Consider the following 26,878-nt stretch of genomic DNA (forward strand, 5'->3'; position numbering starts at 1 on the left):
GCAAAATTCGCCCCCAGCTGCAACACCACTCTGGAGCCTAGCAGCTCCTCTGTCCTTCGCTGGGTTACCGAGCCGTAAAAAATAATGATATTTATAGGCCGAAGGTATGAGATTGCTTAAGGTTCTCAAAAATCTCTGCAATTATTAGACAAAGAGTTAAAAGACTGGAATATGATAGTTCTGAGACCTAGTAAGAAGAAACTTTCTAATCTCAGGTAGTCTGGATATTCCTGGAGCAGAACCTTTGGAACTGGGCTGGTTTAGGTACATGCCCAGAGCCACGTTCCCAAGGGAAAGCACTGTTGATGCTGAGGCCGGTACAGTCATGCTGCAGTTTGATACTTTTTCAGATCCCAAGTAAAACTCACCAAATCTCTGCAAGCATTTGTGTGGCATGCCCTTTCCTCGCTTGGGGCGATTTTACTAAGTTTTCTGGTGGTCAGCCCAAGCCTCATTGCCTCGTAAAGTCCTCCTCAGCTCCCCCAGACAGATTAGTGTGGTCCATTAGCTGCCCTTCTGCAGCCTTTCATCTCCTACCCCTGTAAGGTGAGGAGCATCCCAAAAGACTCTACTGAGTCTTCTTGATTTTTGCTGATCTTTGCCTCCTCAGTGCCCAGAACAACTGTACCAAGGGTTCATATGCACCAATCATTTTGCCTGAATGAGGAACAGGGCTGATGGATGCATAACATTTAAACATTTACCTACAACGTATTCCCTGCCTCCTTCCAAAAAAGATTTAAGGTAGTTTCCCTTGTGAGCGTTGATATCCGTGTTATGAGTAGTTGGAATAAAGCTAAATGAGGCAACACACTACATAAGCCATAAAAATCTTAATACCCCCTAGTTTACTCATACCACCTCTGAAAATTCTCCCTGAGGGATGAATTCAAGAGAATACCAAAACAATATTCAAAGATGGCATTATGTTTGTCAGACATAGTAGAGGGTTCTATCTAATTCAAGGGGAATGTACACACAAAGCACCAAATCCAACTGTGAGACTTTATTAAGGAAATAATGGTCCATCAATAGGATGGGATGTTATGCAGTCATTAAACATGATTATGTGTATTATATAACAGCATGTAAATGTTTATGATGTGACATTAAGTTAACAAATCAGATCACCCTACGATTGCAACTGTTTAAATGTTATATATCCACATCAATATACATGTGGGCAAAGAATATAAAAAAATAATTGGGCATAAAAATGGCTTTATTAAAATAGGGGATATTTAAAAATGTTTTCTAATTCTGCTCTCACACTGGTTTACAAGGAGTTTATTTGGTTGAAAGTAAATAACTCAGAAATGATGCCGGGATAGCTCTGTAATAAATGGGAGTCCCACTTGGTCCAGAGGGTGTTGCAGTGAACAGATTGAATTTTCCTCCCCGAGTCGACCAAGCCACTGATAAATTTCATCTTTATTTTGCACTGGTTCTCCTTCAGCTAACCACACAGAGATTGTCTGAATATCCCAAGGGCAGTTCTCTTTCTCTTATGTACCACTATACCCTTGACACCTACTGGGTCTGACGCAGAGTCAGTACTCAAGAAATATTTATTGTTTCCTAAGATATTCAATAAATGAAGGACTCTGCCTCCAGAATATCTCTTGAATTCTTCATCTTTACCTCTTCTGCCATCTTCGGTTCTTTCTAATCTCTCCCTTGAATTCCAATGTAGTTTTTCAACCGGTCCCACTGTGTCCATCTCAAAACCCTCATGACTGAATTTATTCAAGTATCTTCAGTGTGTCCTCTTTCCACCTACACCAGTCCTTCGTGAGCTCTTTTTTCTGCCCTTCTCCTCCTTATCTACCTGGTAAATTCCTACTCATCTATCGAGACTCAGCTCAAGAATTGACCCCGTAAGAAGTCACTCATGACCCGTAGTCAGAGATCTCATCACACAGTTGGTTCCTGACTCGGGAGTGATTTTGCTCTAACTCACCTCAGGTTATTAGGCAATGTCTGGAGTTATTTTTTATTATCATGATTGGTGGGGTGGGGTAGGGTGTGTACTTACTGACGTCTAGTGAGGAGAGGCCAGGGATGCTGCTCAACATCCAAAAATGCACAGAACAGCCAGCCCCCTACAACAATGAACTATCTGTCCTGAAATGTTATTAGTGCCCAGGTTGAAAAAACCCACTCTATTTTAATTGTCTTTTCACTTAACTGTCCTGTTAAATTGTAATTTCCCTGTGGCCAGGACTGTGGCTCCTCAACTTTTAGATGTCCAGCCTTTCAAAAAGGGCCTGCCTGATAATAATAACAACTCAGTAACTCTTGGGGGAAAAATGGGTTAATGAATTAGGACACACGTGAAAAAATTATACTAAAGAATATTTTTAAAAGACAAAAATATTTCTGTTATCTCTCTAAACCCTTTTATGTTATTAAATCATATATAACGATTTTGACAAGGATTCATCTATTAAATTCATCCCTCATTTTTTTTTCCTAATGGACATTTGGAACTTTGTGCTACAAGTTCAAGCAAATGAAATAACATCTTACTCTGTTTTAAACCTGAACATCAGTGCTTTGTGGAAGATTATCCTTTTCCTTGGAATAAACACACCGAATTAGGGGAAAATGTGCAAATTAATCATATGCAGAGAGTTAATTTGCGATGTGTAAGTTTCATGGGGTGATTTAAATGTTTCAGGATTTTAGAGATACAGTGTGTGTTTATGCCCTGAATGCATCAAAAACGGGTGACAACCTTAGCATAACCAACTACCTAATTACTTGAACAGCTAAGGATGAGAGGCAGAAATCGCTGATGTCATGCTCATATATCAGTGTCAAGGAAGAGGGATAGTAATATTAATTAACAAGCTAAGCTGACAGCTCAACGCTACATGCAATTCAAACATCTGCTTTTCCAGAGGGGAAAACAGAGGGACTGAGCACCCCAGCCCCAGTGGCTGATGATTGGGCTTCCATGGCCGCAACATCCATTGTCACTAATGTTGACTTTTCAGGTATCCAAAGTTCACCCCAACCTCCATATTCTTTTACAACAGTCACCCCCATTCGCTCTCTGTTCTGTGTTCCATCGTATTTCTTGCAAATCCAACAGTGCTTTCAAATGCTGTGAAACATCAGCTTCCTAGGGCACATCTCTCTCTGCTCTCCTCACGGAAAGATTCTTCCCAGGAACTTTCTTCCCACCCCACCTTCTCTCCAACAAGTGGCCTCTTTATTGATTCTTCAAATTAATATTTTTTTTTAGCAGTGTTGCAGTCCAATCTTTTCCATCACACCAAGGAACTTAATATTCATGCTACAAAGCCAAGTTGAAAATGAATGCATGATTAAAACTAAAGTAATCCCATCATCCAATTCAGATTTAATGCTCCATACGCTTTGATGATGGAGGGATGTTGATTTCTCAAGTGGTAAATTGGAGGGGGGGAACTGTTTTAAAATACACTGTAACTGTTTCTTGACATAAGTGGGTCTTACCTGGCTCTCCTTTATAATATAAGCCCTTTCTGGCCCAGCCGTTTACAAAATTTCTTAAGAGGGAAATTGTTCAATGTCTGTAAACTGCCAGCTATGGGACTATGATGGGGTCAAGTTGTTTAATCTCTCTGAGCCCCAATCTCATAATTAAATTGGAGCTCACTGCCCATTAGGATAATACCTTCCATTTTTTATGATTTTTGTTGAAAAATAAATAAGAGAATGTTTGGAAGACTTTAATCAATATTTAGTACTGAGAAAATTAGATTTTTAAAACAAAGCAAGAAAAAACAATGAACTCCTCTTTGTAGTGAATTAATCTCAAAGACATGTTCTTTGTGACAGTTTAGCTAACTATGAGAGAAGGCCTATTATTGTTTCTTGGGTTCAATTTTGAGAGAAAATCAAGCAGAGGGTTGGTTCTGGTTTCACAGAGGGTCCAGCAATATAGCAGACCTTGGATGTTTAAGATAGGAAATATTCTAATCAGCCTTTATTAATAAACTCAGCAGGGAGAGCTAAAGCAGGAATCCCATGCATGCTCAGGGCTGCTTCTCCAAAATCTAGATTTATCTAAGCTGTCTTTCCTTCCAGGGCAAAACTGCGCCAAGAATTAACTAGCAATCTCAGGCAAGCCTAAGCGTCTCTTCTGCTAGCTCCCCCTCTGGAATATAGTTGTTATTTCCCCCGGAGTTCAGAGCTCAACTGCAAAATCAGGTCAGCCCCCAGATTCCCAGATTTGTACTTCTTAACCTTGAACTCTGTTTCCTGCACATTTGCCTTGGCAGAGCAGGCTGTGTCACTGACATCTGATTCTCACCCTAACTCACCTTCTTTAGCTTCACCACGCCTTCCTGCGTTTCATAGTCTGTTGTGATTTCAAACAATTCCATACCATCGCCATCAACAATATTGTATGTGACTAAACCATTTTCTCCGATGTCTGGGTCTTTAGCCTTCACTCTTCCTACTTCCTCTCCGGGGACAGCTGCTTCTGACACAGACATCTGGTATACGCCTAGAAGAAGAAGACATCTATTTTTATTTTCCATTTTATTTTTCAACTGTAAGATTTCAGATTTCATCGAATCCCAATAAATTTCTCACAGGATTTAAAATTGAACTTTCTATTGATTGAAAACATGAAAAAGTGAATGGACAAGAGGAAGATCCCACATGGCCTGCCTGTCAAATAAATGTTCTACGTAGAATGATAAAACAGTATCGGGGTCCAAGGCGATACAATGGGGTCGCCTGCCACATGTGAGGAAGGAAAACAACGCTGTTATATTTCTCATCGGGAATGATGGAAGGCCATATAATCATCATGCATTCAAATAGCCAAGACTTTTCATGTCTATGGGCTGATCCACGAATTAGTTGTAAGGCTCATGTATGGCCTTACATGAGCCTTACAACTAATTCAAAACACAACAACAATTCAAAAAAAAAAAAAAAAGAAAAAAACCTTCTCTATTTAAAAGCCTTCCACAGCTCCACATTTATTTTAAAACCAAATGCAAAATTTATCTTTCGAGGTCATGACCCTTACAACTCTATATTTCACTCTTCCTTTACTTCCTTCACCATTCAGTCAAACACTACCTTATCTGGAAAGGTTTCCCACTGTATGACACTTCCACACATATTTATTTAATCTTGGGGGAATCTAATATGTGCCAGGCCCTGCCCTAGCCCCTGGAGACTCATTAGTAAATGAAACTATCAATATCCTTTCCTTACTGAGGCACATTATAGAGAAAAACCAAATGTAGGCACAAAAACCAAATGATGTCCTTGCTAGGAAGAAGAAAAATAAAGTAGGATGGGCAGAGGGTAATGAGACGGTGAGTGTGTAACTGTGTAATCGCAGGATTGTGCGTGATGGCATGTGTATGTGTGTGAGTGTGTGTTGTGTGGTATGAATATGTGCATCAGTGTGAGCGTGTATGTATGTGTGAGATGCGTGTCAGTGTGTACGTGTATGAGTGTGAGTATGAATGAATGTGTATGTTTGTGTTAAATACATGTGGGTGAGAAGAAGAAAGTGGGAGGGAGAGATTGACTTTGAAGAGGATGGGCAGGGAAGACGTGCAGCATAAGAAGGCATCAGCTTCTCTGAAGGGACTGAGAAAAATCACGTGACTATCTAGGGATAAACGTTACACACAAAGAGAACAGAAAATGGCAAAGACCTCGAGGTGGGAAGGTACTGAATACACACAGAATGGCAAGAAGACAAGTGACTGCAGCCTTCTGTTAAGAGAGAAGGATATGTATGAAGGTAGGATGGGGCCCAGTTGTGTAAAAAGGGCATTGTACGAGACATCCCACAAGCTTTGTTTACACTTGCTGGAAAGCCACTGGAAGGTTTTCAGTGGAAAAGTGAGGCATGAGATGACCTTACTGGCATGTCCGCATTTTAAAAACAATTCTATATGAAACGATGTGAAGAAGCAAAGGTCGGAAACCTCGCTTCTACCCCTTCTAAGCCGAGAGGTCTTGGGAGGTGACCTCATCCTCCTTCGGTTTTAGTTTTCCCTTATGTACGGTTTATGAGTTCTAGTACTGTTTACATTTACGGCTATTCTTTGGCCTTGAATACTTTCAGTTTGGATCTAATTCCACTTAATCACACCATGCCCTTCATGTAAAAGGACAAGTGGGAAGTGGGAGTCTCTGTAGATAATTACCAATTTACATGAACGTACAGAAAAACCTGCTGAGTTGATTTGCTCCAAATGTCATGTGAGTTCATGGCTATGAAACTGGTATCTACACAGGAGCAATGTAACTTTGCTACTTTGCTATATGATTGTGTGAGAGCAAGGGCATTAATGGCAGCCTGCTAAAAATCTTGCTTGGCCTTTTCCTTCTAGCACACCAGACAATTTTGTAGTGTGGATAATGGAGCGTGAAGCTTTTAGAGTGCTATATGAGCCTTAAGCTTATTGGGGATGCTGCACCTTAGGCCTGATCAGACGAAGCAATCTTTCCTTTTTGCTTCTGGGAACCCAGGAGAAATGGTGGTTGTCTTGTAATCTTGTCTCAGTGTCTCCCTTGCCTAGATGGTTGTCTTTGGAGTCCTCTGAGTGACCATGGTACCTTCTTTGGGCCATACTTGGTTGCTTTCCTGGTCTCTCATTCACAAAAAATTCTACCTCTCTGGCAGTAAACTCACAGGCTCTGCCAGCTTCTCTCCTAATCTGATAAAGAAGACGCTTTCCTGGTGAACTCCCTCGGTACTAGCGGCATCAGCATCGCAATGATCATACTGTACAGCTGTCTGTAACTGCACACGAAAAAACAGATTTGTGTTTAAATTCTGGCTTTATCACATTCTTTGGTCAACTTACTGTACCTTCCATGGAACCCAGTTTTATCTGTAAAATGTAAGCTCTTATAAAGATTTGCAGTACTAGTGGCCATTCATTAAATGATGGTCGTTGTAGTTATGATTATTAATAGCAACCTTTCAAAGTCATTTTTTTCTTTTATTTCCCTCGGCAATCCTATAAATTCCGTAGAAGGACCATAGTTCCCCAGACAATCATAATGGCTAACATTTGTTGACAACGTATCACTGTAAGATTTTATACTAGCTCATTTAGTTCTAAGATGATCCTATTGATTACGTGCTGTGGGAGATAGTACTTCCCAGAAATGGCCAAGACAGTATTTCCCACCCTGCATGCTGTTGCTTTAACATGACTTGGTCAGTCCTTCCATTGAAAGGTGGGATTGACAAGAACCCCACTTACATGTGGGCAGTCTTAGGACTACAGTGGAAAAGATGCTATGGGATTTCCAGAGCTAGATCACAATAGGCAATATAGTTTCTGCTTGGTGTCCCTAAGGTTCTCACTTTCAGAACCCAGCCAAGCCACTCTATGAGGAGGCCCCCAGGGAGAGGAACCAACAGCCAACGCCGACTCACCAGCTACATGAGCCACAGTGGAAGTAGGTCCTCCAGCCCCAGACTGTCCCCAGTTGATGCTATGGAAACAGAGACAGGCTGTCTCTTCCTCTTTTTTTGCCCAGATTGCAGACTCATGATAAAAATAAACTATTAGGATTATTTTAAATCACAGAGGTTTGGGGCAGTCTGTTACACAGCAATAGGTGGCTAATTCAGGTACTGTTACACTCAGGTTAGAAAGGAGTCAGAGATAGGTTCGTTAATTACTAGATCGCATCACTAGCTTCTAGCAAAAGACCTAGCAAAATAGATTTTCTATTTCCAGGATCATGGAACTTTTTACGTCTCCTGATTCTCCTCCTACCTCCACTCCATTTAAGTTTTGTTGTTATTGTTGCTGCTGTCTTGTTTTGCTTTTTTTGCAAGAGCATCCATTTTTCTAGACTTTTCCTTCAACACCAAATAAGCAGGAATAGCTTAGAGAAGATAGCTGACGGTGGCACCATTGAAAAGCGAAAGCCAGGCCCACCTACTTACTCTGCGGAAACTTTGGTGGGTTGTCATTGACATCGGTCAGTGTGATCGTCACTTTGGTTGTCCCTGATAGTCCACCCATGTGTCCACCCATGTCCTTGGCCTGGATCACCACGTGGTACTCCTCCTTGGCTTCCCTGTCCATGTTGGGAAGGGCTGTTCTGATGATACCTAGACAGGGGAGCAGGAAACATCACGGATACTCAGTTATAACAACATTATGACAACAACAACAAAAAAGATTCTAGGCACATGGAATGCAAAGGTGGATAAAACTGTACCTGCCCTCACGGAAGAGTCACTTCAACATGATTACAACCCAGAGTAGCCACACCAAGAGCATCCTACAGATGTATTTTCCATCATTGTCATAATTATTAATATAGCATTAAAATTTTATATATTATATATGTTGCATTGTAAATGCTAGGAATAACCTTCTTATTCTGAGGTATAATACGTAAATATCTTAAAGACTAAAATATTTGAGGGTCCACTACATGAGTGTCCATGATTAAACCCATGCTTTTGGATTGCCAGCAGAATCTTTGAAAGTCTATCCCTGCATGCAATTCTTAGAAACATTTGTATGCTGTATATTAGGTTAAAAGCAGGAGGCATATATTTCATGAAATATTTTAAATGTTACTATTAAATTTTAAAAGAGTGTACCAAATGGGTTAAAATATACACAACATTTATACAGACAATTACTATCTTCTGTCACTGATAACAATGATAAATTAATGATTTCAGTCTACATGATCCTGGGTATTAGCACATGATTTCTATAAAAACCATGCTCACTTAAATCTCTTGGGAACATGTGCCAGCTTTTTTTCTTTCTGTACATATGGCCAACATCTGTACTGGAAATACAAAGACCACGGTAGAAGCCTTAGGCCCTTATTCTTCTCTCACCCCCCTATGTTTGTATGTTTCTCAAAAACACCATTGAACTCACCCCATTTTCCTTATCCGCTAAATAATTCGGTAGCTTCCAGTTGGTGACTCCTAATCATGAGTCTCTGAGACAGAGAAGGTTGGAAGTAGAGTGCCCCCACCAGTTTTTAACATCTCAAAAGTCAAGATGAAACCCCACATTTATCCTTGGTTAATCCGGAAAGGCTAAGTGCAAATGCCCTTTATGGAATCAAAGCAAGTAGCCACATAAATTGTGATCTGAAGCAAAATATATGATTACATAGGCACACAGAAATAATACCGAGTACGTGAGCAAAAGATCTGATTGGCAGACTACGTCTGTACATCTACACAGATATATTTGATGTATTTTAACTGTAATAGTAAACACGAATTATTTGGAAGAGACTAGAAACGTGCTGCCTCTCAAACCTACCAGAACCCTAACACCCACTCCCATCGCTCTGCCCTCTGGTCTTCATAGCAGACTTTGGGAGCTGCCAGTTTCATATCAGTCTTCAAGGTCTATGGTCTCTTAATTTGGATCCACAGTTAAATTTTAAGATAAAGTTTAAATATTTTAACATAAATTCTTAAATTTAAGTTGACTTTTAAGATACAGATGTAAGATAAAAATTGTGTTTTAAGATTATATTATTATGACCTGGCGAAATACAGACAGAAACAATAATATGGCTCTTTGGACGCCAAGCATGTGCATAGTGTATAAGTCTCGTAATAACCCTGTCAGGTGGCCCTTTTTATATTTGAGAAAATGGAGAATCAAAAGGTTCAGTGTACAGACCTAAGCTCCTTATTCACAATGTGTGACAAATCACAATGACATTCTGTGGTACCTGTCTGTGCTTCCACTGAAAAGTAGGGTTGTCCTTCTAGAATACTGTACACTAACTTGGCGCTGTTGCCGTAGGTGGGGTCATCTGCATCTGAAGCTGTCACCTGGATTACTGACGTTCCTTAAAAGTGAAATAAATTTATTAGCAACAGTCTCTCAGCTTTTCAAATTGTATTCTGGTTTATAAAGTTTCATAAAATTAAAAACCGAGGAGAGCCCCACAATTATTCAACATGCTTTCATTTTCCTGGGGTTGAGATGCAAAATAATCTCTCCTTTCTTCCTTTCTCCCTCCCTCCCTCCCTCCCTCCTTCTCTCTTTCTCTCCTTCTCTCCTTCCCTCCTTCCCTCCCTCCCTCCTTCCTTCCTTCCTTCCTTCTTTCCCTCCCTCCTTCTTTCCTTCCTTCCTCCCTCCCTCCCATCCTCCCTCCCTCCTTCCTTTTTTTTTTAAAATTCCCATACCTTCAAAAGGAACTTTCTTTATCCATAGTACATCCCGCTATGCTTAGTAGTTAAAACAATACTATGAACATTATTGCAAAAACATTCTAAGACCCATGCAATTTGTGAGGTCAACCAAGGGTTGCCTCACCTAAAAAAAAAAAAAAAAAAAAACTCCCTCCCTCCTTCCTTTTTTTTTTTTAAAAATTCCCATACCTTCAAAAGGAACTTTCTTTATTCATAGTACATCCCGCTATGCTTAGTAGTTAAAACAATACTATGAACATTATTGCAAAAACATTCTAAGACCCATGCAATTTTAATATTCAGTATATCAAATAATTAAATAAAAATCTTCCCAAAGAGTATAATAAAGGATAATTAATGAGAAATTGCTTTTCATGAAAAGACAGAATGCAGTCTTCCATCTGTAGCAGAGCAATAAATACATCATTTTATTGTTGCTTTGCATGTAATAAAATGGCTGCTAATACTACGTTTTAATTAATTCGTGGCTATAAATATTGTAGGGAGTGCAGTTCCCTACCGGCATGATAGTTGCATCCTCCCACCTCTAAGAGGTCTGGTGGACATACAGCGGTGGACATCTGGTGAGATGTAAGGCGAGCATTTGTGGGTCAGAATGAAAGGAAACCAGGGAATTCAGGGAAGATGAGATTCCATTTTTTCTAGAAAAACTTCTGTTCCTTGATGGTCCCAAGTAGCTAAGGGTATGAAGCGTTGGGCTTCAGAATCGGGGCAGAGACACCGGAGGGAGAGAACTGGCAGTTATCTAATTCCTCTGTGCCAGGCACCGTTTGGGGCACATGGCATGTGTTCTTCCAGTGTCCCAATGCTTAGTATTTTTTTTTAATATCTATTGTACTTGCGAGATATTGGACATGAGAGGTATGAAGTTTTGCAACCTATTCTGGAAAGTAGGTCACTGCCAGAGCCAGGAGTCTAACTCCCATCCAGCCAACAACCAAACCCAAGTTCTTCCCATGACATTTTCAGCAGAGGGGCCTGCTTGCACGTGAAAAGCCAGAGAGCCTGTGTACCCAGTCTCTAAAAACTCCTTAATGTATAGGTTGCCAGTGACTTCCACATGGTGTAAAAGTAACTCTCACTTTCTTCTAATTACTCTTCTGTAATTTATTCTTTTATTATTCTGTAATTTATCATTATTCCTGCAAACAGCTCTTTTTTGAGCTCTTCCCACATAGTCAGGCACTATTCTAGAATAGAGATTTATAAAAGAGAATAAGCTTTATTTTCTACCATTATGGTACAGCTAGGAAAATTAATAATTTTTATGCTTATTTCGTGTCTAGAACGCCACTAAGTCCATTACAACTCTGTATTTTACATGTTATTTAACTTTCATCATAGTTTACATTATCCCCATTTTATAGATGACAAAATGAAAACTGAGAAAGATGTAAGAAGTTGTCTGGCTTCGCCTGGCTGGTCAGAGGCCTGGCCATGATGTGACCCCAGTACTGTCTGACCACAGATTCTGCTCATATCCAGTGACAGAAAGTCTGGGTGTTATTCCTAAGAACTGAGGAGCCCCCAAAGGTGGAAACAATGAGAATTCCCCATGGAGAAATCAAAGAACTTTTTGGTGACTGGCCTTTCCCCATGGCTACTTGCTGACACTAATGTCCCCTCTTCAGTGATATATTTGATGTCCGTTATTTCTCATTAAAATCTCCAGGTGGCTACCGAGAGACTAAGGGACTCAGCAGGGCAAAGGGAAGAGAAAACAAGAAATGGCTCAGTCTGGCTTTCATAAAGTGTGAGAAGGGTGTGACTTTACCTGGAGGAGGAGAAAGAGACTTTTTTTTTTTTTTTTTTAGCATTTCAAGCTATAATACAAAGTGGAAGAAGCTTAAGGTTTTAGGGTCACTTCAGCATCTAACTTTCTTGAGCAGGTTGATTCTCATTCTTGGTGCTTGTTTTTTCTCATCTGTTAAAAGTGCCTTGGCCCTGATGATCCTTAAATTCACTTCAGCTCTGTATCTCTGATTTATATAACCAGACTCACTCCCTGATCAGAACAGTCTTGTTCACTGTCAGAATGACAAACCCTGCTTAATATGAGACATGCTTCTCAAAAGACCACAGTCCCATGCATTCCATAAAGCCAGTGAAAGTCATTGCCAGGAGAAGGTGGCGAGCTAAAGAGATCCTTCAGGGAATTATCCTTTTACAGAGCAGTGTATCTTTATGCATGATGAAAAGATGTACCTACTTTTGAATTATTCTAATAGATGGTGACATAGTGTCACGGTTAAGTGTGTATTCTGTATACACTTAATAGCTCAGATGACCTTGGATAAATTAGTTAACCTATTTCTAGCTTGGGTTTTCCATCTGCAAAATTGTCAAGTAGGACCTACCTCACTGTACAGATAAATCATTGCAAAAATTAAATGCAATAGTGCATGTAAATCATTAATTAGCATGATGCCTTACATGCAACAGATATTATCACTACGATTACTAATCGAACATCAATATGCACTAGCAACTGCATGTATATCATCTGTGCTCCTACACGACTAGAAATTGTTATTCCCATTACATAGCAGTGGAAACTAAGGCTAAGAGAACAGATATAATTAGTTCCAAGTCACACAGCTAATAAGCACCAGAGCCAGGGTGACCTGGATTCAGTCGTGTTCTTCCTGTTCTTCTACACTTCCTCATATTTTGTAAGTTTTGATTTTAAAACCCCGGGTCCATCTTAAATATTTAAGATTACACAAATAAAAATTTTATTTGTTATGCTGCCATAGAAAATACAGCCTAAGTTCTACTTCCTGATTTGAGAGAATGGGCACAAGCCCACCCCCTGCCCACAGAGACACCAGGCCTGCAGGCAGAATGGGTCTCCCCTGTCGTACGCACCCACGTTGGACCTCTCGGGCACGTTGGCATGATAGGTCTCATGCAGGAACTCAGGAGGGTTGTCATTAATGTCCTGGACCTTGACAATGAACTCCGAGGGCGGCTCCAGAGGTCGGTTGGTATCCCTGTCCACCGCCTGAGCCATCAGGGTGTACTGGGCTCTCTCTTCTCGGTCCAATGTCTTGGTGGCATGAATGTTCCCTGATTTGTCATCAATCACAAAAATGGTTCCGGCTCCTTCACCTGAGAGAATGTATTTAATGTTCCCATCACCAGAGTCAATATCGGAATGAAGCTAGAAAAAAAGAAATTGAGATTTGTAATTCCATGAGGTATACATGGCGAGGTAGAGACCCACTTACATGCTGTTTGCTACAACACGCTGCGTGCGCGTGTGCGCGCGCACACACACACACACACACACACACACTATGAGAGGGAGACGTTCCCACCTCATTTTACTAATAAAGAATGAGGAATATTCAAGAAGCTAATTGCTTTAGCCAACGTCACATAGCTGGGAGCAGTGAAGCCAAAACTCACACCTGAACCCTGAATTTTTGAAATTCTAAGATTTATGCTCTTTTTCCCTCCTTCCCATACATATGCACACATACAAAATACACATATACACAAATATTAATAGTTATTTTGAAAGAAACACATGCATATTACAAACAATAAAAACAAACATTTATGCAATAACTAAGTTTTCTCAGTTCTGATTTCCATTATTTCATTTTCTCTACTCAGACACTACTATTGCTACCAGTTTCCTGTGAATCCCCTAAGATATATTCCATGTGTATGCAAGATATCTACACAGATACATAAATGCCCTGTTAATTTTTATGCAGTAAAAATTCCTCACATCTGTTTTCCTCTAAGGATAAAGTTGGGTCACCCTTCCACATCGGTACATACAGATTGACCTCGTCTACTGTATGGATGTTATTATCACTTCTTTTAGCAGTTGTCTTACAAAAGACGCTAACATTGTTTCCAGGATTTTGTTACTACAAACAACTCATTGATCATACCTTTTCCAGAAGACCTGCTGTGGGCAATGTGGGGCATGAGGGTTTGGGGTGTGCCTGGAAGAGGCCCCTGTTACAGTCATAGAGGATGGGGCGGATGGGATGGCCTAATACACGTGCAGCTTCTCAGGCCACAGGAAGAATCTTAAATGGCCTTAGGTTTTCCCTTCCTTTGACAAAGTCCAGAATTATGGTACTTTCCTAAAGTCACATCTGGCAGAGCCAGGAAATCAGCCAGGTCCCCTAACTCCCCACCCGGTGCCTTTCTGCCTCGACTCTGCTCTGTGTTGCATAAAATGGAACTCCCAAACACCACGTCTGATTTTCCCGTAGCAGTAAATTCCCCTGCCCTTGTTGTCAAACCTCAATTTCAGCAGCTTTCATCTTAATCTGAATCCTCTGCCCTTATTCTCTGATAGGTTTCGAGAGTATCCTAAAGGACAAAAAGCCCTTGGTTCTACCTACTCTGTGAGGAAAACCCAGTATAAACTAAAAAGCTTTAGCTTATTATCATATAATAATGTTATATTATTGTATTATTTTATACTTGTTATCATCGATGCCATTTTAATTATTATTATTATGAAACCAAGGCCTTGAGACACAAAGCAAGATTGAACACATTGCTTTTAAAATTTTTTTTGTAGTTTCAATTTCCCCCAAAAATATCTAAATGGTTTACAGCACCTCAATGAAACAGCATACATTTCGGCTCAGGGGGATACCTGTAGGTACATATGAATTTGGCGAATTTGAAAATGAAATAGATATTATTTCATGGTCAAATAACTGAAACAATTTTTAAATATATGGCTCATAATTTTTTCTTGTTTTCAGATTTCAAAGTTAGAAATAAATTCCTTTTTTTAAATCGCTAACAAATATGATCCATACAAGTGACAACAATATTTGTTAGGTTCGACACAAAAAGCAGTTTGGGAACCCATTCAATGCTTTCAAGGGATCCAGTTGCTGAGGCTTACACAGCCAATTCCCAACTCCGAAGACTGATGGCTTCCCCTCTGCACAGCACAGCATGACACAGACTGTGCTTCCTGCGAGAAATCTGAAAGCCCATGGTTTGCCAAATTCCTCTTTCTCAGAGCATCTTAAATCACTCAACCTTGAATGTCATCAAATCAAAGGTTATTAGAGAACCAGTCATCTAGCCTATTCCCTCTATAGATCAGCAGTATCTCAAAGGGAAGACCGATAGGATCCAAGCACATTATTTCTTTTTTCCCCATCCAACCTGACATCAGACTCATTCTCATGTGCCTAGATTCTGAACATCACTCACTACTGCCCTGTTTTCTCCCTTTTCCCGATGCTCCCTTTGAGTAGGCGTGACAACTGCTTGCTCCACAGAGATGCTGAGATGGCTCTCCAGGTGCCACCACCCATCCTAACACACATGCTGCTCCCACAGAAAAAGTCCCCAAGGCAGAGGTTCTATTTTCTTAGGACAATTCATACATAGCTCTCCACATTGTTCAAGCTACACAGCCCCTGCCATGGCCGAAGTGTCTTTCTCTCTAGGTACATAGCCCATCTCCACATAGGGACTTCTACGTGCCAGTGATTTTCCTGTGTTCCCACTTTCCACATCGACTTCTATTTGGGTATAATCTTTCTATTTTGAGTATAAGTCTCTTAAAAAAAAACTTTCCCAAACTTGAATAAAATTATTGTTCTAATTCACTAATATCAACCTCCTCCAAATATGTCAATTCCATAAATAGGGAATGCTGTTCTCATGTTTGGGAGCAACTGACTTCATTGGACTCTATAAGGCTCAGAAAATAGCACCCTGAAATCTACTCTTGTCCTCTTCACCCTTCACTGGACAACCCCTACTTATCTCTGGAGTCATAGGTTATCATGTTCTCCATGAAAACTTCCTTCATCCCTCCCAAATGCTACCGTGTAAATTCAAAATCACTCATATTAAATTTTGTCATTAACCCTACTCCTCCATTTATTTTTGTTGTTCTTTAATTGCTTAGGTAAGACCCCTTTGAGGTCAGGGATGCTTCTACTCCAGTTTACTACCTGCACATAGTAGGCTTTCTGTTCTTATGTATGAGAACACCTACTTCCTCGTAGTTAATGTTGCTGCTCTCTGAAAGACGGCTGCCTGTTTTACCATCAATGATAGTGGACAGTCAGTTTTTCAAACATATTTTGGACGACTCCCTTCATCCCCTTGCCCTTTTTTGGAAGGGGTCCACAGAGATCACGAAACAAGTGGTGCTAGGACTCTCAAGCAGTCCCAGCTGGGTTTTGCCATCGTCCCTGAGCCAAAGCAGATAAAATCCCACCCATTCTTATAACACATCCATTCATCTCATCAGATATTTACAGAGGCTTCCCCAAAGCTGGGCTTTAGTACCAGGACCTAGGGACACAAGCTACCTGATGGCAGGTAGCTTAGGGTCCCGTGAGGAAGCTGGACAAATAAAGAGGCACGTAGGATACGAAAAAGGGTAAAAGGAGTACGGAGTGTGATAAGGACACAAAGGAGGGGCATCCGAATTGGAGTTGGGGTGTGGTCTGAAAAATGCCCCAATTGGAGAATGATTAAGTAAATAATCTCCATTTCCATTCAGTAGACCATTAAAAAACAGAGTTCTTATGGAATAAGATAAAGTGGAAAACAGACCTAACATGCATAACTCTATGAATTTAAAAAAAAAAAAAAAAGAAATCCTGGAAGGATGGATAAACGACAGTTTTATGGTTCTTACTGGATGGCCAGACCATTAGTATTTTTCCTCCTAGATTTTTTTTTTCCCCCCCACAATACTCTACTATTGGGATGATGGAGGGAGAAAAACAAATAGTGAATAAGGGCAGCCTTACCCTGCCCACGAGCACGGGGTCAGGCCCGGTGTACTCCTCTATCACGAAGAACTGGTTCCAGACCCAGCCTCTCTTGGAGCGCTGCAGCACTTGCCCCTCCTTGCCCTTCTCGTGGTGCCCGTGGAGCGAGGGTCGCAGGTGGCTCCTCCGTTCCGCTGTGAAGGCCTGGCTGTGGCACAGCATGCCCAGGCACACCAGGGCGGCTTGTAAACAGTAGTTCTCCTTCATTTTTGGTTACGTGGTAGGCACAGGAGAATGCAGCCGTCACCCCTTCCCCCAGCTGTGCGGCAGCCTGGCCGATGGTGGCCTCCCTGACGTGTCACGTCACGCAGACCTCTCTTGGAATGGAATGTCTCTGCTTGCCGAGCACATCACGTCAGGGCTGCCCGCTTCCCCAGTCGGCTTCTGCAGACAGAGAGAAAGGTCACATTAGCCGCAGGCTCCATCCCCACTTCATCTCAACTCCATTCTGTAATATTTGACCCACGTTGGACCCTGGATGTGAGTGCTCTGCTCTGGGTACTGACCAGGCGGACAGAGTAAGAAATAGTCCCTGCAGTCTCGCAGCTTACCATGTAGTGGGTGAGATAAACACAAACACGAAGAAATTCCTCGGGGTCTACATGAGGATAAAACGTGCATGTTGTGGAATCCAGCTGTCCAAGGGTGTCAGTTTTCCCACTTACTGGCCATGGGTTCGGGGTAAGCTAACTGACTCCTTGAGCTCAGCTTCCTCATTTATGAAATGGCGATGAGACTGTGCTCAAGGCAAGGCGGACAAAGAGATTAAATGAGTCACGCCCCAGGGCTCAGCACAATGCCTGTACCTACTCCATATTTATGTTATTATTATTATTGATGATAATTGTGCTTGAGTATGTTTTCGTAATAGGGAAACTTAGGGCATTATGGGAGTCCAGGAGAGGAACCTATAACTGATGGGGATTGAGGATGGAGATGGCAGAGAGTGGGGGCAGTTATGGGAGACTTCCTCGAGGACGAGATGGCTGGGCCCAACCCTGAACTAAGAGTTACTGTGATTAGAAGGGAAGGGATGGGATGTCCACACAGAAGAAACAACAGGCCCCAAAGCCTAGAGCTGGTCACAACACACAATGTCCCGAGATATCCAGTGTCACTATAGGATATAAGGAAGGAGGAAGGCAGCAGTGGACCCTGCTAGATAAAAGAGGTGAAGATAGATCCTGAAAAACCACAGATGGTCACAAAAACATGCGTCAGTGAAATAATGGATCAGGTTCTCATTGGTGGATCAATGAAGGGTATAGTGTCAATTCAATGAGCAAAATTTGCTCTTGTCGGATCAAAGGTCCACCCAAGATGCTGAAGACCCTACCTTAACCTGTTTCAATAGATACTTTATAAGCACTCTCCAAACGAGAAGCAAAATAAAACAGCACACCTTACCGACTGATCCAAAGGTCTCATTCCTGGCACCCACACGACTCAGCAACTCATCAATAAGAAGGATGAGCCACGAACCCCTTTCCGTGACCCTGTAGGTTTCTGATCTATAGTCACTGCAGTCCTCGCCCTGGCTCTCTGGTTCTTCTCTCTAATCCTTGACTTTAGCCTCAGGTTCCTGGGCTTCCTCACTGGACTTCGTCTTTCTGGTGCTGGAAACTTAATTCTCCCTTAAGGAACTTCTGTTGCTTGTTCCCCGCTCTTAGGACCCCACATTTTCTTCTATATAATCATCCTCTGCCCCTGGAGTGCTACCCAGACTCGTAGTTCCCAGAACCAGACAGTCCCCACTACCACCCTCGCCACCAGCATGAGGGGCTGTCAGAAAACCTGGGCATTTAGGATGACACACTGATACTGAGGATGACACTTCACTTCAGCACCGATGGCTTTAAATGAAACTGGTGAGATTCCTGAACATTGTAAGAATGAAAACCAACATCTGATTCTTTGCTTTCTGGTTTAGATAAAGGGTGGGGGACAGGAAGGAGGGAGTATGGATCTTGGCAAAGTAGATTATACGTAGGTTTGAAGATCAGGTAGACCTGGATTGGAATACCACTTCCATATCTTACAACCTCAGAGGGACCTCAGGCACGGTGAGCCTCCACGCTCTCATCTGAAAATAGGCATGACAAGAATATCTGCGTACATATAGGGCTGGACACAGATTAGGAACGGGGCACACAGTGGGTCTCTTCCCCTCTTCCTAGAGTGCCGCAACCGAGGCCTGCAGGTCTCACTCATCAGGAGGTGCTCTTGCCTTGCAGATGAAGATGCCCAGAAGAGAGTGGTGAGGTGCTTTCTCTAAGAGAGGAATTGAGGAGTAAGAGTTACATGGGGATGGCAGAGCCATCTGGCCTTAGTTGTCTAGAAAATAAGAAAACTGGTGGAATTCGAATTCGTTGGTGTAGAACCCCTTTCCTTCTCATGGTCTTTGATTTCACCAACAGAAGCCATCCCTCTTCCTTTGTAATATGGCAAAATGGTATCTGGGGAGGCCGGATGTGCAGTTAATTTCAAGTGTCCATCACTGCTCCCAATACTCTATGGTGTTATCTCTTTTCAAGATATACTGAGTTCAATATTTATTGTAGACAGACACTTCAGGTTGTGTAAAAGGCTGTGTGGAAGAGAGAGAAAGATTATAAAGGCCATGTCATCATTTAATAGCTTCACTCTCGGACTCAGGCATTGAATATACATCAAGTGCTACTTCTTGCTAGCCACACTGCTGTGAAAGAACATAGAGGGACTCCAAAGGAGTAAGATCATAAAATGAGGCAATGCGAAGCAATGGAAGATCCCTAGGGTTAAGTCCAGAAGCTGGAGATATATGGTCGAGAATCTGCCACTAGCTTGTCGCAGGACCTCATCAGTTCCCCTCTTGGTGGCTCTGCCTCATTCTCTATAAAATGAAGCCACTGGGTGCCATCTTCAGTTGCATGTTCACGGTTGGAGCTCGGTGAGCCATTGTGGAGTATTTCTCCAGATTCATACACTGTCTCCTTAAAACACCGCATACATCTTAGTAGTCGGGACTTGTTTTTTTTATTCATGATTATATATCCAGTGACTGTGCTCTTCAAAGCAGGACAATCGTAAATCTGAATGTATGGTTTGAACCACATAGTTCAAGTTTAAACTTGATGTTGCCACCAGAGACTCCGTGGAAGAAGAAATAGAAAGGAAAGAGCATATGGTGCAACAAGATTCCTGCCCACTTTACACCATGCCAAGTATTAAGTGTTCATTCACACGGCGTTAAATTATTCTTGCATATAAACTGTGAAGTTTATTTGAAAGAAAGGGTTTAATTAAAGTTGATATTTCTGCACCTCTTTCTTCTGGCTGCCATTTTGCTGTAAAGCACAATTATTTCTGACACTAAAAGTGTTGAAACTACATGACAACTTTTTTTTTTCCTTTGTAAAAAATTCTGGCTTGATACTAATGAACTTAAGAGTTTCCACATGACCAATAAACAATAAACCCTTTGTTGAAAGGATGAAAATATCTATTTTCTTCTGTTGGAAATAACAGCAAAACCAATTTGCCTTTAAAAGTAATTCACTGGACCCATTATTTGTAAGTGCTTATGTGGTTATGTGACATATAAAGTTATTTTAATGATCGATCTCAGGTTTTTAAGACATGTTTTAAGACATGTTTTTTTTTTCAATTTATTCAACTTCAGACTGAAAATTTCCTTAGTAAAAGCTTTTCTAGCCATTGTTCTAAAACCTACAAATAGTAGTAACTCATCTACTAATTTCTGTAACAAACTTATGAATAGGTACCATGAATATTCTTCTGTTAAAGGATGAGGAAACTGAGGCTCACATAAATTAAGCAACTTATCCAAGGTTATACTTCTGATAAATAGCAGAGTTGGAATTTGAACGCATGACATCTGGCTCAAGTCTGTGTTCTTAACAAGTGAACAGTACCAACTCTTGCCATTTGTTTGTGTCTGAAGTTCACAAGGAGATTATATGGACACTGTTATAAAAACAGTAACCTAGAAGCCACCTAAAGTAAACCAATATCAGAACTTGACATGTACTAATAATAGGACTATGATGAAAATAATAATAACAGTTAACATTTGTCCATTGTTATCTGCCTAATACTCTTCTACGTACTTTCAATAAACTGAGTCATTAAATTTTCACAATATCCTTACAAAGTAGTAATAACTGTTATCCCCATTTTACAGATAAGTAGTCTGGGGCATAGTAAGATGAAGTAACTTATCCATGGTTACAGAGCTGGGACATGAACCCTGGGTGTTTGGCCCCAAGACCTGCTTTTGTATCCCTTAGTCACACGTGATCCTGCCTCTCTAAGAGATGGCTGCAGATCAACTATAGACACACATCCCAATATACACATTAGTCTTATGATGAAAATGACTTACGTTTTGGTGGCACCGGTGGGGGTGGGGAGAAGGCAACAAGAATAATACTGTGACTAAAATATTAAAACCACACCAGAAAGAGGAAGATAAAGCACTTTATAGCAATGACCAAAGCGAAGACGAATAGGAGGTACTTACATAAGTCCATCAACAACACAGTATATCTGGGTCCTTAAACAGCACTATTAAATGAACGTTAATCTTTGCTTTTTTATGTTTAAACCCGTTTTAGCATTTCTAACTATATAGGTTAAAAAAGATGTGTTTGGGGAGATTTATTTAACTTTTTTTTTAGAAACGCTTCTAAAATCTAGAGATCTGACTGATACATACAATAGTAGAGAGTTTGCAGGAAGCACACATGAAAATTAATAGGGGACTACCCTCCTAAGTAGACCTTGACGTTGGTAATAATTAGGGAAATATATCAATGCTCTAATCGGTTTTAAAAGACCCCCAAGGCAGTTCCTGAACAATCCTCCCACTAAAGCACTTCCTAACAGTGAGCCAGGAGGCCTAAGCATTGGGGTTCCACAGAAACATATAGGAGGACTTTATTTTATGATGGGAGCATATTGCTTGGAAGGAAAAATAAATGTTGTTAAGAGTCACAGGAGTAATAACATGACAGGAAAATGGATTTGCAAAACCACCAGCTCTAAGTGGAAGGCTCGCCCTTCTATCTTGAGAGCAGAGAGCCCGTCATAGCTACTGTGCCTTGAGCATGAAACTCTCTCGCTGTGCCTGCTTTTGTCTCCGTAAAAGAAAATGACATATACGGGTGTTTAAGTATATTTGGACTCCTGCTGGAAATTGTTATCGGGGAGAGAAAGAAAGAGGAAAGCGCTTAGCGAAAAGCAAGCGGCTTTGGTTTTTCAGCTTTCTCCTCCCCACAGGGCTGGAGGGATCAGGCAGGCTGACCTGTTCTTTTCATTTCCAGGGAGCTAATTTACAGTTAAAGACATGTTATCATTACATTAAAAATATTTCTGAGGCCCACACTAGAACTCGAAACTCCATTCTGCATGTGCAGTGTCCTCTTGTGGGTCAGGGGGTGGAGCTCAGGGACTCTGGTCTCCACTTCAACAAACACAGCTTTGTAACCAATCGGATTCTATTATGCAAATTAATTCAAGCATATTTTATTCCCCGTTCAGATCTCATCACTCAGCACTGAGCTGGTCTCCAGTTTCAAATCAAATCACAGGATTATGCCATGTCTGTGGAAATCACAGAGAATGGGAGAGGAAGTATTAAAAGATCGACTGAATTACATTTCTTATTCCCCGATTTCTACACTTAGAACAAAGCATAAGCTAGGGGAGAATAATTGCTTCTGCTCAGGTGCAAAATACACAGCAGAAACTACAAAAGGGTCAGTGTATATGTTGCTCCACTCTCTCATACCAAATTCAAATGTTAAAGTATGCGGCAAATAGAGCCACTCTTCCGTGAGCATGACATTTTTTTAAGGGCAGGGGAAAAGTTTAAAATTCCTCCAGTGGTAGTCTGATGCCTTGCTGCTAGAGAAATAGAAAACCCAGGGAGGTCAGCATGGGAAGTGAAAAGTTTACTCACTGCCAGGTGTTGGGCAGACCTGGGTCCAAATCCTGATTTCATCATGTAAAGGCTACATAAAGTTAGGTAATGATAGTAAGGATCATCCTTGACCGGGTGCTTGATTTTTCAAGCGTTGGGCAGTGTCCTCAGGACTTGGTACACACCATTTTATTGCATTTTCACCACAACTTTATGTAAATATCACCCAGATTTTATCTACAAGGAAACTGAAGCTCAGAATGGTTAAGTCAGTCACCCAAGGCTGCAACTCAAATTCAAGTTTACGTGACTGTAAAACCCATGCTTTGGCTTTACCTGGCATCCAAACTCGGGGAGGCCATGTTTCTCGTTTTCGGTACAAGGAGACTGCATGATCCACCTCCAAGGACCATCTCAGTGCCAAAATCGTATTTGATACTGAATATCATCTTTGTTAAGATGCGAATATCACTTATTTTTAAGTACGTGCAATCACCCTTTATATTCTCAGGCTCTCATGGCCACAGAGTGTCATAAGAATTTAACTTAAGTCCGTAGACCCCAAACATATAGACTCATTCAGTGATTATTTATCTCTTGAAGTAATTAAATCATCCTCAAATGATAAGATGGTTAAATACAATGTGTACAATGAAGAATTTATTTGTGCTCTACTCAATCCTTAAGATAGTATTTTTTCTTACTGTAATATTTTTAAACGTTAATCATTAAGATGAATAAAATTTCTCTTGGTCAGCATTGTCATCTCAGACTATGAATAAACACTCTATATGAATGTGGAAAGAGAGAGATTTTATGTTCAGTTTTTCTTTTGCATGAGCTAAAATACCTGAGGGAAAATTAGGGCAAAATGGCAAAGATAAACAGATGCTCAACATAATATATGGTCATTTGTGGTAACAAAGGCCTGTATGTTCATTTCTCTTTGTCTCAGAGCAGTAAGTTATCTATAAATCGTTCCTTCAATGCCAGTTTCTTCATTCAGCAGTAGCTTTTCACAGTGCCAGGCCTGGCTTGGACCTTATGGACACATAGGCCACCACGAATCTCTGACTCATGGACTCTACTCAAACAATGGTGAGACAGTTGTCTAAGCTGGTGAACAATGGAATAATGCAGTCGGTGCCAACAGGACTACGTGCAGGCACATAGAGGAATCAGCAACCACACCTCCGTGGTGAATTCGTACCGTACCGCTCCAGGCTCCTGATCCTTGCCCGCTCCAGCCTTTTCCAAGTGAGCACCTATATCCACAATCTCAAATATCTGGTGCTTCCACTTTCCCCCTGAGCGGTGGCTGACTGAACCACATCTAGTGCAGTGATAACCAGACTTCCAACCTGTATGATCTGTCTCAAAATGATAAGCTGGGTGAATTAAATTCACCTGGGAACTTCAATGAAAAAAAAATAGGAAGCATTTGCTAGTAAGGGAGCTGAAACGGGAAGGTTATGAGGCACCTGGGGGACGGAGTAGCCACAAAGTGACATCTTACAGCCAGAGTTTCAGTGAAATCAAGGTTATGAACAAGCCAGCTAGAAACCAAACAGAAACAAACGTGGCCTGTCCCCAAGCCAGGGAAGTGGCAGAATGCATGGTCCTGTTCTCTGAAGGTCTTGGGAATCAAGGACTGCTCTCCAAGTTGCTGTCTCCGTGTGGCCCAGCCCTAACTAATCTTCTGTCCCTGAATTTCTACGTCATTTGCAATGACCTATGCATCCAGTGACAATGAGCCTCCTGTACATGAGCTAACTTGAGTGCTTCCTTTTATCATCAAACAGCAAAACTAGCAAGCTACGATCATCAAAAGGAAAAAGTTAGTCCTTCTTCTGGTCAAGGGGAAAGTACTGTAGCTGTGGAGATCATTTTTCAGATGTAGAAAATGCCTTCTTTGTTGAGGAATAATGGGCAATAGGGAGATCTCTACAATAGAAGTCAAGACACTTGTGTTCCAGCAAAGGTTCTGCCACTGAACAGCTGTGTAACCTCAGAAAAAATATTTCTTCCTCTGGGACTAAGTTTCTCCATAAAATAGGAGGCTGGCAATAGCCTACTAGGGGTCTTTCACATCTACAGGCGCCTGTGAGTCTATGCTGTGCTAAGTAAGACAGAGCAACCTTCCCTGGGTGGAGGTTTTCATCTCATTTAGAAGGCCTGGGTCCTAGCTGGCAGGACTGGTCTGGGTATAACTCCACTGACATCACATGTAATAGGAATGGCGTCGTCTGGACTAGGCACTACAGAGCCCTGCTAATGTGACAAGCTTGAATCCCAGCATTAGGAATCAGGACTTCACCTGATGGACAATGGGAATCCCTTAAGGACTCTGGTCAGAAGACTGATGGAGTCCAAGCTGTCAGAAGTATACAGGAGAAACTGACATGAGAGGTGGCAGTTCTGACATAATGGTGGAGAGCACGGGCTCAGGAGTCAGATGGTGTCAGACAGTCAGATTCAAGAGTTTCATCTCACTAGTTGTATGACTCAACCTCCATGAGTCTACCCACTGCCATGTAAAACTGAAAAACACTAGGACCAGTCTTAAAGAGGAGGGAGTGCTAAAATGGAAGGAGATAATACGTGGAGAGAACTTTGTATAGTCCTTGACATGGCCTGGCACACAGTAGGTGATCAGAAGGACACATTAGGAGTTTTGATCTTTCAACAAGAATATATAAATATGTACTATAAGCCCTGGATATACTGACATACAATATATAAAAATACGCAGTACAACATATAACATGCAATTAGGTACAGGCCTTTCCAAGGGCTCCAGGAGGCTCTCCATTAAGAAGAGATAAAGAAAACAATGTTGTAACAAGGACTGCTAAATGCAATGATGTAAATATATGAAGGAGACGAGATAAAGGGCAGTGTCGTCCAATAGAAATATGAGTCACATGAACAATTTTAAATTTTCTAGATGGTACATTAAACAATGTTTTTAAATATATATTTACATTTAACACAGTATGCCCCAAATTATATCATTTCAATATGTAATCAGTAAATGAATTGTTGAGATCTTTAAAACCTGGTATATATTTTCAACTAACGGCATACCTCGGTTTGGACTAGCTACATTTCCAGAGCTCAATAGCTACATATAGCTAGTGGCTACCAAGTAAAACAGCACAGAAGTGGAGGATTCTAGATTATCTTAGCAAGGAGGGTGTATAATCAAGGGAGACTAGCTGGAGTCATTGCAGTGGTTCAGGTGAGGGGTAATATAGTTCTGAACTTGAAAAATAAGTCTTAGTGGAGAAAAAAGGGTTATTCTAGGAATTATGCAGCTGCAGAGAGGGCCTTGGGAACCGAACAGATTGAGAAGGATAGAACATGAGGCCGCAGTCCCAGGAGAGTGAGAAGACAGTGGTAGTGCTGCTCCTGGCCTCAAAAGGAGAAGCGGCTGATACAGGGATAAAGAGCACGAGTTAGGCTTTAAAACATGTTAAGTTTGTGAAGACAGTGGACTGATGCTCAAGTGGAAAGTTTGGAGTAGAGTTAGGATCCCACATTCTGCCAAGAGTAGGTGTAATCAGTGTTACCATTTCTGTTTCAAGTTTGGACATTTTGTTGCATTATTCAATGTTAGAATCTCAGAACTGGATGAAACCTTAGAGACCTTCCACTGTTAGTCCCTTTTCAGTAGACAAATGGAAAACTGAGACAGATAACTTGTACAAAATAAAAGACAAAGTAAACAAAACCTAAACTCATTTTATAGAGGAAAAAAGGGGGGAAAGGGAAAATCACCAACAATGAAAGATAATTTTTATAGCACCAACTCTGCCCCCTTCCCCAGCTAAGCTTAAAAGCAGTCTTCCCGTTCAAACTATTTCTAATAGTTTGAAACACCGGTCCAGGCTCTATAAGGGAAAAGCCATTCATAAATAAAGGCCTGGGGGTTCTCTTTAAAGACTGTGAGTGGAGAACTAA

The 26,878-nt window shown here is 41.1% G+C and overlaps 1 protein-coding gene across 2 annotated transcripts in view; it reads right to left on the minus strand.

Annotated features, from left to right (window-relative positions):
• The window catches only part of CDH11 (cadherin 11), an 82,024-nt gene that overhangs the window by 27,710 nt on the left and 27,436 nt on the right, over positions 1–26,878 (minus strand). The window contains exons 2-6 of one of the 2 annotated variants that reach the window (XM_011356676.1): positions 16,972–17,376; positions 13,073–13,367; positions 9,718–9,837; positions 7,940–8,107; positions 4,314–4,501 (exon numbers count right to left, since the gene is read on the minus strand). In XM_011356676.1, the coding sequence (XP_011354978.1) occupies positions 4,314–4,501; positions 7,940–8,107; positions 9,718–9,837; positions 13,073–13,367; positions 16,972–17,199 (999 nt within the window). In that variant the 5' untranslated portion in view covers positions 17,200–17,376. The remainder of the gene's footprint in view (positions 1–4,313; positions 4,502–7,939; positions 8,108–9,717; positions 9,838–13,072; positions 13,368–16,971; positions 17,377–26,878) is intronic. The other variant, XM_023528554.1, reaches the window with a different exon arrangement.

This window comes from Pteropus vampyrus, unplaced genomic scaffold (genome assembly GCF_000151845.1).
Source record: "Pteropus vampyrus isolate Shadow unplaced genomic scaffold, Pvam_2.0 Scaffold29, whole genome shotgun sequence".
Taxonomy (NCBI): domain Eukaryota; kingdom Metazoa; phylum Chordata; class Mammalia; order Chiroptera; family Pteropodidae; genus Pteropus; species Pteropus vampyrus.